The 12742-nt window shown below is 42.3% G+C and overlaps 1 protein-coding gene across 1 annotated transcript in view; it reads left to right on the top strand.

Moving 5' to 3' along the window:
- Positions 1–12742, top strand: part of LOC120031673 (protein spire homolog 1-like) — a 63357-nt gene that overhangs the window by 14180 nt on the left and 36435 nt on the right. Inside the window, exon 2 of the mRNA XM_038977467.1 lies at positions 10686–10922. Within this exon, the coding sequence (XP_038833395.1) occupies positions 10686–10922 (237 nt within the window). The remainder of the gene's footprint in view (positions 1–10685; positions 10923–12742) is intronic.

The raw sequence follows: 12742 nt of genomic DNA, 5'->3' as shown, positions 1-12742 counted from the left end.
TGTTAATCCTGCTTGATGACATGCCTGACACTCAACCTGCTGCCAGGGGCATTGTGGTGGTGGTTTCACTAGTACTTTACCATACTGTCTGTGCAGTGCACACTTCATTCACAGCATCTAGCTCAGAGGTTAGACTAGAGAGAATGGATATGACCACACCCACACTATGTGTAACATGGGACTGTCATTGACAGTGAGGCAATTTCAAATACACTAGCAGTCATTAACTAAAACAAGAACATCTGAAAAAATATATATCATAACACCTAGAACAAAGTCCTAACAGGAGTGATGGAGTCTATTTGGAGTTCAGTGATAGATAGACCTTCACTACAGACTCTCTAGGCTCTCAGCTGGTCTGACTGACTGGGCTGGCGAAATGAATGTCACCATGCGAGCTCTCCTCTTTGATGTTGGCTCTGGGTGACATCTAAAGGGCGAATTAGAGCACTATATTGTAATTTACCTTCCCAGCAACCTCTTCTCAGCCTCTTCCTCCAGCTAATATGGTGATGGGAATAGTTCAATTCCATTCAATACAATTTTATATATCCTCTCAGGGGCAAACAGCAGTGCTGTTCAAGTAGTCTCGCACACAGCCTGGGGAGAAGGTTACTGCTCAAGAGGAGCAATAGCTATTGTTCTCTGTTTATCAGGTGATGTGGCTAGCTAGCATATTTGTGTGTTAGTACGTCATCATCATTACCACGAGGCTAGTAGTATTAGAGCATATGATATGAGGAAACTATTTCCCATCAATGTCCTAAATGACTGCAGTTTACTCTGTGTCTTGCATGTATTCAGGTCAGGCTAAATGTATTGTTGAACACCAATAATCTGTCTTGGGGTGGAACTTTGGGTGTCCTGGAGTAGTGTGGGATTGCCTGGTAATGGATCTCTGGTAGCAGGTGGAGCGAGAATAGAACACACACACACTGAGACTCTCTCTCTCGTTCTCTCTCCCTCTCCCCCTCTCCCCCTCTCCCTCTCCCTCTCTCCCTCTCCCTCTCTCCCTCTCTCCCTATCCCTCTCTCCCTCTCTCTGCGACTGTGAGTGAGAATGTGCAGTGAAACTGCGTCAACAAAATCCCTACTAATCTGCTTTACGGCAGAGATGGGTTCTCCTAGTGCAGTCAGTCAGTGTTTGATGTGATGTGTGAGAGCCTGGCTGCCTGTCTGTCCTCATTCCAACACCCTCTTCTGACTGTCACCACATCACTGCAGATCCAGCAGTCATATTACATTACAGCTCCTGTGTGTGTGTGTGTGTGTGTGTGTGTGTGTGTGTGTGTGTGTGTGTGTGTGTGTGTGTGTGTGTGTGTGTGTGTGTGTGTGTGTGTGTGTGTGTGTGTGTGTGTGTGTGTGTGTGTGTGTGTGTGTGTGTGTGGACAATTTAGTTCAGAAACATTGGTCGTGATTGGATCACACCACTTCCCCAACACTGTCACTAACGTGATTCCATCTCGACTATGCTGCTGTATGACACTGACCTATATGAAACCTGTGTTGTTGTGGCACAATTTACAACCATGAAGACAGACAGAGACAGCTGAGCCACTTTCCCTTGGTCCAGACACTGAGAGTGCAATGGAGGTACAGTAGAACCACATAAATGTAGCAGATGATAACTAGGTATCCCACAGTGCAGTGACGTCACCCTCCATGAGAACTAAAATAAAGTTGCTTTTGGCTAGCTAGCAGATAGCACGCTGCTTTGTGTGTAGATTAGTGTTAGTCATGGGTTCACTTCCCTGGTATTCAGTACAGGGGTAGAACACGTCACATAATGGGGAAACAACCCCTGTGTGACTCCTGAAGAATGCTAGTCTTCTTGGGAACACTACTGTTGACGCCTCCAGCGTTGATAAACCTTTCTGGTCTTGTGATCTTGCTACTCTTACTGCGTCTTACTGCTGGGTTATGTTTCATACTTTCATTATGTCCCAGGCAGGCTCGTCCTCCTCTGTTATAGTTCAACTGTTCAGGGAGGGGGATTTTTAAGAGTAAGCCTTTGAAGTTTGGAGGAGGACGATTATGACAGTTAACATAGTAATAACTTGTCAGACAGCATGGTGTTTAATGTAAACAAGAACTCTATTGGAAATAGTCTGGCTGGACTGATTAACTACACGATCAAAGGAAAAGCTGTCTTCTCTGATCAGCTTCTGAATAGTATAATTGAATAGTATAATTGAATATAATCGCATTTTTGTCCCAAAAAATATGAACATTCCCATTCGTTCCATCCTGAAAATTGTTTGATGGGTTTAGTTTAATGTGTGTTAAAGTGGGTGTGTGGTTGCACGCCGGGGATCAGGGGGTGTGTCGGCTGAACCCTCAGGCGGAGCTGAACGTCAGTCATATGATTCAGAGGTCATGGGGTTGAGCACAACGTCTCTCCTCTTGCCTTCTCTCAAATCACCGCTTTGACTCTAAAGCAAGGCCCTCTACTTGACCTATAAACTCTGTTATGAAATGATCATGAAAACTATTCTAAAACGCTTATCTGGTGATATTAAAGAACATCAAAGGGTTTCCTGCCTTCCCTCCTCTGCTATCAATCCCTTCTCTTTTTTGTTGTTGATACAATTAGTCATTAAGTTTTTTCCCAGTTTTCATATTTCATATTTCAAGTTATTACACATTTCAGGATTTACAATTTCAGATTGCTTCATACAGTTACATGTACATACATTTAGATAGGTCAGAGGGTCAGGTACATTCAAGGTCATGGACATTTTGACATTGTTCAAAGGCAGTGCTTCTCACTGCTGGTCCCGGGGACCCAAAGGGGTGCACATTCCCACTACCCACCACCTATACACCCACTCCCAATGAGAGGCTTGATGGCCCCAGGCCCAGAACCTAGAAACACAGCTCAAAGGTATATAGACAGGTATGGTCACAGATTCTCAGCAGGGCCAGGCCAGCCACACACAATGGAGGCAAATCAGATATTTAAAAATAAACAATAACAATAAAAGCAACTTCAATCCGTTGTTGACTGCCTCAAACCAAGTTCAGACATTAGGGGTGAAGTCATTCATCAATTATGTATTGAATAGATTGATTTCTTGCAAATGAGATACTTATCAGTTGCACAACTGAATGCATTCATCCGAAATGTGTCTTCCCCTCTCTGAATCAGAGAGGCGCGGGGGGCTTCCCTAATCAACGTCCACGTCATCGGCGCCTGGGGAGTAGTTGTTGTTTGAGGGTTAACTGCCTTGTTCAAGGGCAGAATATAATATTTTTCCACCTTGCCGGCTCGAGGATTCGAACCAGCGACCTTTCGGTTACTGGCTCAATGTTCTTGCAGTTCTCTATCCAATGACAACCGTATAAAACGATCACATTGTGAGAGATGGAGGCAGGTCTTCTGATGTTGTTCAAAGGCTCCATTGTTTAGGCAGCCCCCTCCATGTGAGGTTGTGTGCTTTTTATTAAATCTTATTTCAGAAAGTCTGGAAGATGGCTCTCCCTAATTTCTCTCCCTAAGGAAGAAGATACATTTTTTATGTAAGGTAAGCGTTCAGTTATTGGGTTAAAACTATTGTAATTAAGAGGAGAGGGGAGGGGTGGAGAGTAGATGAGATGAGATGAGAGGAGAGAAGAGAAGAACAGAGGAGAACAGAGGAGAGGAGAGCTAACTAGATGACATAATCCCAACCGTAATCAGCCGAGGTAGCAGTTCAGTTCAGAGCTCTGCAGGGGGCTGGAAGTTTTTCTGTGTCTGACGTCACCTGCAGTGTTTCTGCTGTCTTTACAAAAGTAGTGCACTACATAGGGAATAGTGTGCTATTTGGGACACATACTACTGTCTCTCTGTAACATTTAAGCAAATAATGGTGGACAAAATAACACACATGGATCAGATATAGGTGTTGAAGCATTTTTACAATGTGTCACATTATGTGATGATGGAAAGTTTTAGTATTACTGTTGATACACTACATGGCCAAAAGTATATGGACACCCCTTCAAATGAGGGGATTCAGTTATTTTAGCCACACCCGTTGCTGACAGGTGTATAAAATCGAGCACACAGCCATGCAATCTCCATATACAGACATTGGCAGTAGAATGGGCCGTACTGAAGAGCTCAGTGACTTTCACCGTGGCACCGTCATAAGATGCCACTTTTCCAACATGCGTCGTTCAACTGTAAGTGCTGTTATTGTGAAGTGGAAACTGACAGAACGGGACCGTCGAGTGCTGAAGCGAGTAGCACGTAAAAATTATCTGTCCTCGGTTGCAACACTCACTAACAAGTTCCAAACTGCCTCTGGAAGCAACTTCAGCACAAGAACTGTTTGTGGGGAGCTTCATGAAATGGATTTCCATGGCCAAGCAGCTACACACAAGCCTAAGATCACCATGCGCAATGCTAAGCTCCATATTAATGCCCATGATTTTGGAATGAGATGTTCGACGAGCAGGTGTCCACATACTTTTGGCCATGTAGTGTATCTCTTGGAACCCAGAACCCAATATTATGTGCTCTGGCTAGGTACTATGTTAGATTTTTTGTAACATTCTATTAGGAGAGACTACTGTTGATGGTATGTAAAAACCGCTCAGACCAGAAACGCATGGTCTGACAGTGGTTTCCTGTTAGGTTGCTGCCAGCCAAAGGACTTCATGTTTACTGGGGCTGCTGTGCAGTCTGATTTATTTCCTGTGACAGGACTAATGAGGAGGTATAATTGCAAACTCTTCATTCCCCAAATTGTAATTTTCTCCAATCGTTTAATTATCTAAAACCTAGCGCTGATTCAAACTAATAGCAAAGGCTACTACACGTGGTCAGCATCTGAAATGGCACCCTATAGTGCACTACTCTCTACCACTCTCTGGCAAAAAGTAGTGCCAGAGTGTAGGGATTGGAAGTAAGGTGCCATTTCATATTTTCACTTGGTCACACACCCCTGTAGTGTAGGACTAGGGTTGCAAAAGTAGTAAACTACCGGTAATTACCAAAGTTACTGGAATCTTCGGTATCTTGTCTTTGGTATATCCTTCGTACCAAAGTTACCAGTTTGACACAAATATTTATAACAAAAATATATTGTCATTGTAAAATAAACAAGTGTTAAAAAAAATGTAAAAGGTTATTCCATGCTGAAACTCTCATATTAAACACCAATGGTATTCACTAAGTTGATAGCTTATATTTAGAATAATGTTTTACAGCTTTGTCATTCTATTTTTTTTATCTTAAAATCATCTTATTTGATTATTTTATATTTTACATGTGATACTTCTGTTATTTTTAATAAAAATTGTAATTTAATTTGTTATTTATTTTTTTAGCAAATATTTTCTTACTTCCTTTTTAAAAAATGCTGCATTTTTGGTTAAGGGCTTGTTTGTAGTAAGCATTTCACATGTTGTATTCAGCACATGTGGCAAATAAAATGTCATTTGATTTGAGAAGGCCACACAGAGGGCCTTTGACAGAGTCAAAGACTCCAACCACCCTAGTCATAGACTGTTCTCTCTGCTACCGCATGGCAAGCGCTACCGGAGCGCTAAGTCTAGGTCCAAGAGGCTTCTAAACAGCTTCTACCCCCAAGCCATAAGACTCCTGAACATCTAATCAAATGGATACCCAGACTATTTGCATTGCCCCCCCCCACTTCTACGCTGCTGCTACTCTCTGTTATTATCACTTTAATAACTCTACCTTCATGTACATATTACCTTGACTATGTACCGCATATTGACTCTGTACCGCTACCCCCTGTATATAGCCTCGCTATTGTTATTTTACTGCTGCTCTTTAATTATTTGTTACCTTTATTTGTTACTTTTTTTTAGGTATTTTCTTAAAACTGAATTGTTGGTTAATGGCTTGTAAGTAAGCATTTCACTGTAAGGTCTACACCTGTTGTATTCGGCGTATGTGACAAATCCAATTTGATTTGATATAATTACAGATGCCTGTGATAATCTGAAGTACCCAAAATGGCCACTAGATGTCTTGTGATATATTACATAAAATCCTTGAAAGTTACCAATATTCTGGTATTTTACTGGTAAATTTGGAAAGTTTCCAGTAATATAACCTCCAGTGAAGGCTGCTGAGGTGAGATCGGCTCATAATAATGGCCGGAAACGGAGCAAATGGAATGTATTTGATACCATTCCACCTATTCCGCTCCAGTGATTACCACGAGCCTGTCCTCCCCAATTAAGTTGCCACCAACCTGTCATACCCTCCTTTTGCAACCTATGAAGGACTCCTTCCCAGCTTTCCTTGTTGTGAGGCAAACTTAGTGACCTATCATAGCCTTCTGAGAGAGGGCAGTGGAACTGTCATCCGTGTCCCAAATAACATCACATTTAGGGTACTACATAGGAAATAGGGTGCCATTTGGGATGCAAAGTTAATTCTCAGAGGCCAGTGGAGCAGAGACAAGCTGAGAACAACCTATCCTGAGGAGAGTGTTTTTACTCACTCAGTCTCCTGTCAGAACCCTGGGCTTGATATGGGAAGACAAGGTTAAATGTTCCTCTCCCAATTGGAGTGGTTTGTTAAGCCTTCAGTTATTCATTGTTTATACCTGAGGTCTTGTACTATGAAATGTGATCTTGAATGTATTAAGTCCCACTGACCATAACCACTCCATGGTTTAATGATTTATATTGTTGTTTTTTTATTACCATTTTCATTATTTTATTTCACTTAGTCCTGCGTGTTGGAGCTCGAAGCCTAAGATTTTCAATGTACCCTGCAATCACACCTGCTACCCTGTGACTATTAAACACTCTGAATCTGAAGACACCTTGACACAATATGCTAGTTTACACAGGTAAACTGAAGCCAGGCGTTATGGCACTGGGTTATGTAAAATAAAAATCCATTGTCCCACAGAAATCATTGTAGCCCTCCTCAAGAATCAAAAGTAAGAGATGGAATAGTATTTGGACCTGAATGTAAACCATATTAGTGTCTTTGTATGAGGCTGAATGATGCTGAGCCAGCAGTCTTATGACTATGGAAGATGGAAGATTAGTATTTGTGGTTGTTGATGCACAAGAGTGGCCATGTTGACATAACTGCTAGCCTCAAACAGTCACATTGCTACTGAAAAGGTACATATTTCATATAGGCCGAGAAGGTTTCTGTTTAAAATTGACAATAATTATCTATTCAATTCTAGTCACAATCATTGGTATTCATTCACCTTCAGGTTGTGTAAAGGAAACAGGTTGAGCCCATTGCAGAGGTCTAGGCAGAGGCTTGAGGGAGAAGTCTCCATGGTCAAAAAAGGTGTTAAAGGGGCAGTGCAGTTAAAAATGGGATTTTCTGTTTTTTAAATTATATTTCCACACTAGGTTGAAATAACACTGAAATTGTGAAAAATTATTATAATGCCTTTTCGTGTAGGAGCATTTCAAGGGCCAAAAGAGGGTCAGGGAAATAAATTATTTAAAAATATATATATATTAAAGAAATATATATATTAAATAAACACATACAGTGATATAAATGACATACAGTGATTTGAAAATAAATGACAAAGACTGCATAGGGGCTTTAATGACAGAAAGCTGCACAGAGGCATCCTAACACAGTGGTTCTATCTATCTGGTCTATTTAAAACCTCTAACCTTGGTAGGGTGTGGTACGTTAAGATATTCATGTTGACCTCAGGAGGGTGTGGTACTGGTATGGTATTTACAGGGAAAGACTGGATTGTGTGTAAAGAAAACATGTATGCGTGTGACAGAACCATTCCCTGCCCCGTGATCAGCTCACTCTCTCTCTCTTTCGCTCTCGCTCTAGCTCTCTTTCTCGTCATCTCTGTGACAGTCATGTGAGGAACGCAGGCAGTCTGTTTGATGTTGTTTTACCTGCTCATGGCTACGCTTCACTGCACAGTTAAAATCCCCAATCTCTTGACACCCACTCCTTCCTCCCTCCTCCCCATTCCTTCCTCCTTCCATTCCTTCACTTAGTTTAGTCCCAAGTCTGTGAAGAAAGGAGAGTGTGATGAATCATTAGAACAGTCATGTTTGTGTTGGCTTTCCTCCTGACTGAGGGAATAAATAGCACTTATTGATGTTAAAACCACCCTGTCTCCTACCTACTTAAACCATGCTATAGCTATCAATTAACAAGCTGCTCAGATCCTGGGGTTGTCTATGTAGAGCTGGAATCGATCAAATCTGCACAGTCAATGTTTAGGCATCTACCTACAATTTAGGCTACCTCCCATGCATACGTCTTTTTCTGAAAACCGGAAGGATTTAACTGTGAGTCATTATTGTCCATGCTCTAGAACATTCCCTACATGTTTATTAGGTGCATCCTTCTTATGAGGGATTCTTCTCAGTGTTCTGATTCCTTTGTTCTGTCTTTGCTCTTCAGACTGGATGCAATGCATAGTTCATACTTTGACCTTCGACTAGCAAGGAACAATATCAAACACACCTCAACAATAAAGGCTTGAAGTTCCTCTTGCCTTACCTTGGCTTGCCTAGTGTCTGTGGGGCCTATCAAAGCTAGGTTCACTTTGGTTTGTTCTACAATGCAGTCTGGATGAAAGCTGCTTAGACAAGAGTTTATAGGCGGACTTTAGTATTTTGGATTTGAGAGTGACTGGTCTCATGGCATAGGGGAGAAATGGTGTTGTTGTTTGTCTCTTGTGGGGCATGTAACAGCAGAGAGTGGAGAGGGAGGTGGGGTGTAACATCAGAGGGGAGGTAGGGAAGAGCAGGGCAGGGTGGGGTGTAGCTAGACAAAGAGGGCTTATCCTCGTCAGGGTGCAGAGGTCCCCAGGTTCCCACTGAGCCATCCCCTCCCATCCCCTTTCTCTTAACTTTCTCTATCTATCCGTCACTCGCTCTCTCTCTCTCTCCCCCTCTTTCTCTTTTTCTCTCTCTCCTTTCTCACTGTTCATCAGCAGCATTCAGGTTTGCAGTGTAATCCGGTGTGATTTCTCAGTCTTTTGTCTCGGGCTTGGCACACTAGGCCAGATCTGGCCTCATTCTCCATGATCTGCCATTCAGAGGCCAGATTCACCTGATTAACAAAGGGAAGCCGCTTCACTGCATTCACTGGGACTGCTAACATCTTTCTCACACACCTACTAGATTTGGACTTAAGCAGTGCTTAATTTGTACATCGGGAGGTCCAGGAACAAAAAGTGAGCGTGAGAGAGGGGTGACATGGGGAGCTCTGAGGAACACATGAGAAAAAAAATCACCTTTATAATAAAGCATTGCGATGCATATCATCACATTTGCGTAGTGACATAGAGCAGTAGAGTCGAGGCACTTACAGAAGTTGCACACATGGGATTTTTTTTGTGGCCTATGGTCCCTGACATTGTTGGCCTTTTATAAACGCATTTCATGCAATTCTATGTCATTTTACATGACTGGGGACTTTGGTATAATATTTTTTAATGCCACGTTCAAAACATCTGGGAACTCGGAACTGGGTCAGACTTCAGTGCGTTCAAGACATTTGGGAAATCGGGGAAAAGACGAGCACTACTGGGAAAATGTGTTTTGAATGGTCATCCTACTCAGAATTCCAAGTGGGGAACTGGCCTCCTTCTAGACTTCCTAGTTTCCTACCTGAAGATCACTGACGTCATGATTCGACCTCTTTTTTTCCCCCGAGTCACATTTGTCTTGAAAGCACCCTAATACTGAACAAACGATCGAAATGACAGGCTACTTTGAAACTGACAAACTGAGAATCTGAGATCAATAAAAACAACCCTCTCTTGAATCCATCAATAGCCTAGGCTAGTGCAGACACATATTGTATACTATAATATGAGGAAGAAATGATAGTCCTAAACATGCTTCCCAGTTTCACTGACCCACCCAATGATGCGCAGCTCACTTGCTGGTGATGGCCTATGCGCTCGTGCCAAAAGCCTCTCTCTCTTGTTTTACTTTGAATTTGGAAAGTATTCAGACCCCTTTACTTTTTCCACATTTTGTTATGTTACAGCCTTACTCTAAAATGGATTAAATAAATAAAAATCTTCATCAATCTACACACAATACCCCATAATGACAAAGCGAATACAGGAATTTTGACATTTTTGCAAATGTATTAAAATAAAAAACAGAAATACCTTATTTACATAAGTATTCAGACCCTTTGCTATGAGACTCAAAATTGAGCTCAGGTGCATCCTATTTCCATTGATCATCCTTGTGATGTTTCTACAACTTGATTGGAGTCTACCTGTGGTAAATTCAATTGATTGGGCAGATTTGGAAAGTCACACACCTGTCTATATAAGGTCCCACAGTTGACAGTGCATGTCAGAGAAAAAACCAAGCCATAAGGTTGAAGGAATTGTCCGTAGAGCTCCGAGACAGGATTGTGTCGAAGCACAGATCTGGGGAAGGTTACCAAAAAATGCTAGTTGGGAGACTAGTTGGGATCGAGGGAAGGATGGAACGGAGCAAAGTACAGAGAGATCCTTGATGAAAACCTGCTCCAGACCGCTCAGGACCTCAGACTGGCGGCGAAGGTTCACCTTCCAACAGGACAACGAACCTAAGCACACAGCCAAGACATTTTAGAATAAGGCTGTAACATAACAAAATGTGGAAAAAGTGAAGGGGTCTGAATACTTCCCGAAGGCACTGTATATGGATGGCAATATAATGATACCCAGTGTGTGTTGTTGCTTGTGTCCTGTCCTTCAGGTGATTGAGTCTCTGGGCATCATGATCTACAAGGCGTTGGACTACGGACTGAAGGAGAGCGAGGAGCGGGAGCTGAGCCCACCCCTGGAGCAGCTCATAGACCTCATGACCAACATGGGCGAGGCCGAGAGAGACGCCTGCCCTGACGAAGGTTACGAGGCCACCGAGGAAGAGGAGGAGGCCGAAGACGATCCCATCAACATCTGTAATGTCCGTGGCTACAGGGACATCCTGAAGGTAGGCAGCTGTTGATTGGGGGAGGATAGTGGTTGATGATTAAAAGCCAAAATGTCACTACATGGGTGAATGACAAGGTTAATAAGGAAATAGTAGGTTTTCTGCTGTCAAGCCATCAAGTGCAGTCAACTACAAAATGGTGGTGATCAGGTCAGGGTCATGGTACTGGAGCCTGCAGTTGTTGTATATGTGTCTTTCCTCCAGTAGTGTTGAGAGTATCATCTATACTAGATCCACCCACCATGTCCAGTAGTGTTGAGATTATTATCTATACTAGATCCACTCACCATGTCCAGTAGTGTTGAGATTATTATCTATACTAGATCCACCCACCATGTCTAGTAGTGTTGAGAGTATCATCTATACTAGATCCACCCACCATGTCCAGTAGTGTTGAGAGTATCATCTATACTAGATCCACCCACCATGTCCAGTAGTGTTGAGATTATTATCTATACTAGATCCACTCACCATGTCCAGTAGTGTTGAGATTATTATCTATACTAGATCCACCCACCATGTCCAGTAGTGTTGAGAGTATCATCTATACTAGTTCCACTCACCATGTCCAGTAGTGTTGAGATTATTATCTATACTAGATCCACTCACCATGTCCAGTAGTGTTGAGATTATTATCTATACTAGATCCACTCACCATGTCCAGTAGTGTTGAGATTATTATCTATACTAGATCCACCCACCATGTCCAGTAGTGTTGAGAGTATCATCTATACTAGTTCCACTCACCATGTCCAGTAGTGTTGAGATTATTATCTATACTAGATCCACTCACCATGTCCAGTAGTGTTGAGATTATTATCTATACTAGATCCACCCACCATGTCCAGTAGTGTTGAGAGTATCATCTATACTAGTTCCACTCACCATGTCCAGTAGTGTTGAGATTATTATCTATACTAGATCCACCCACCATGTCCAGTAGTGTTGAGAGTATTATCTATACTAGTTCCACTCACCATGTCCAGTAGTGTTGAGATTATTATCTATACTAGATCCACTCACCATGTCCAGTAGTGTTGAGATTATTATCTATACTAGATCCACCCACCATGTCCAGTAGTGTTGAGAGTATTATCTATACTAGATCCACTCACCATGTCCAGTAGTGTTGAGATTATTATCTATACTAGATCCACTCACCATGTCCAGTAGTGTTGAGATTATTATCTATACTAGATCCACCCACCATGTCCAGTAGTGTTGAGAGTATCATCTATACTAGATCCACTCACCATGTCCAGTAGTGTTGAGAGTATTATCTATACTAGATCCACCCACCATGTCCAGTAGTGTTGAGATTATTATCTATACTAGATCCACCCATCATGTCCAGTAGTGTTGAGAGTATCATCTATACTAGATCCACTCACCATGTCCAGTAGTGTTGAGATTATTATCTATACTAGATCCACCCACCATGTCCAGTAGTGTTGAGAGTATTATCTATACTAGATCCACCCACCATGTCCAGTAGTGTTGAGAGTATTATCTATACTAGATCCACCCACCATGTCCAGTAGTGTTGAGAGTATTATCTATACTAGATCCACCCACCATGTCCAGTAGTGTTGAGATTATTATCTATACTAGATCCACCCACCATGTCTGTTACGAATCCCGCCGAGGATGGTGCCTCTTCCCGTTCTGGCGGCGCTCGGCGGCCGTCGTCTCCGGTCTACTAGCTGCCACCGATCCCCTTTTCTGTTTTCATTTAGGTTTGTCTAATTGGTTTCACCTGTTTTGTGTTTGGGGTAGGGTGTTATTTAAACCCAGTTGGCCCGCCGACTTTTGTGCGGGCT

The sequence above is a fragment of the Salvelinus namaycush genome, chromosome 37 (assembly GCF_016432855.1).
Source record: "Salvelinus namaycush isolate Seneca chromosome 37, SaNama_1.0, whole genome shotgun sequence".
In the NCBI taxonomy this organism is placed as follows: domain Eukaryota; kingdom Metazoa; phylum Chordata; class Actinopteri; order Salmoniformes; family Salmonidae; genus Salvelinus; species Salvelinus namaycush.
This window is presented reverse-complemented; position numbering and strand designations above follow the sequence as displayed.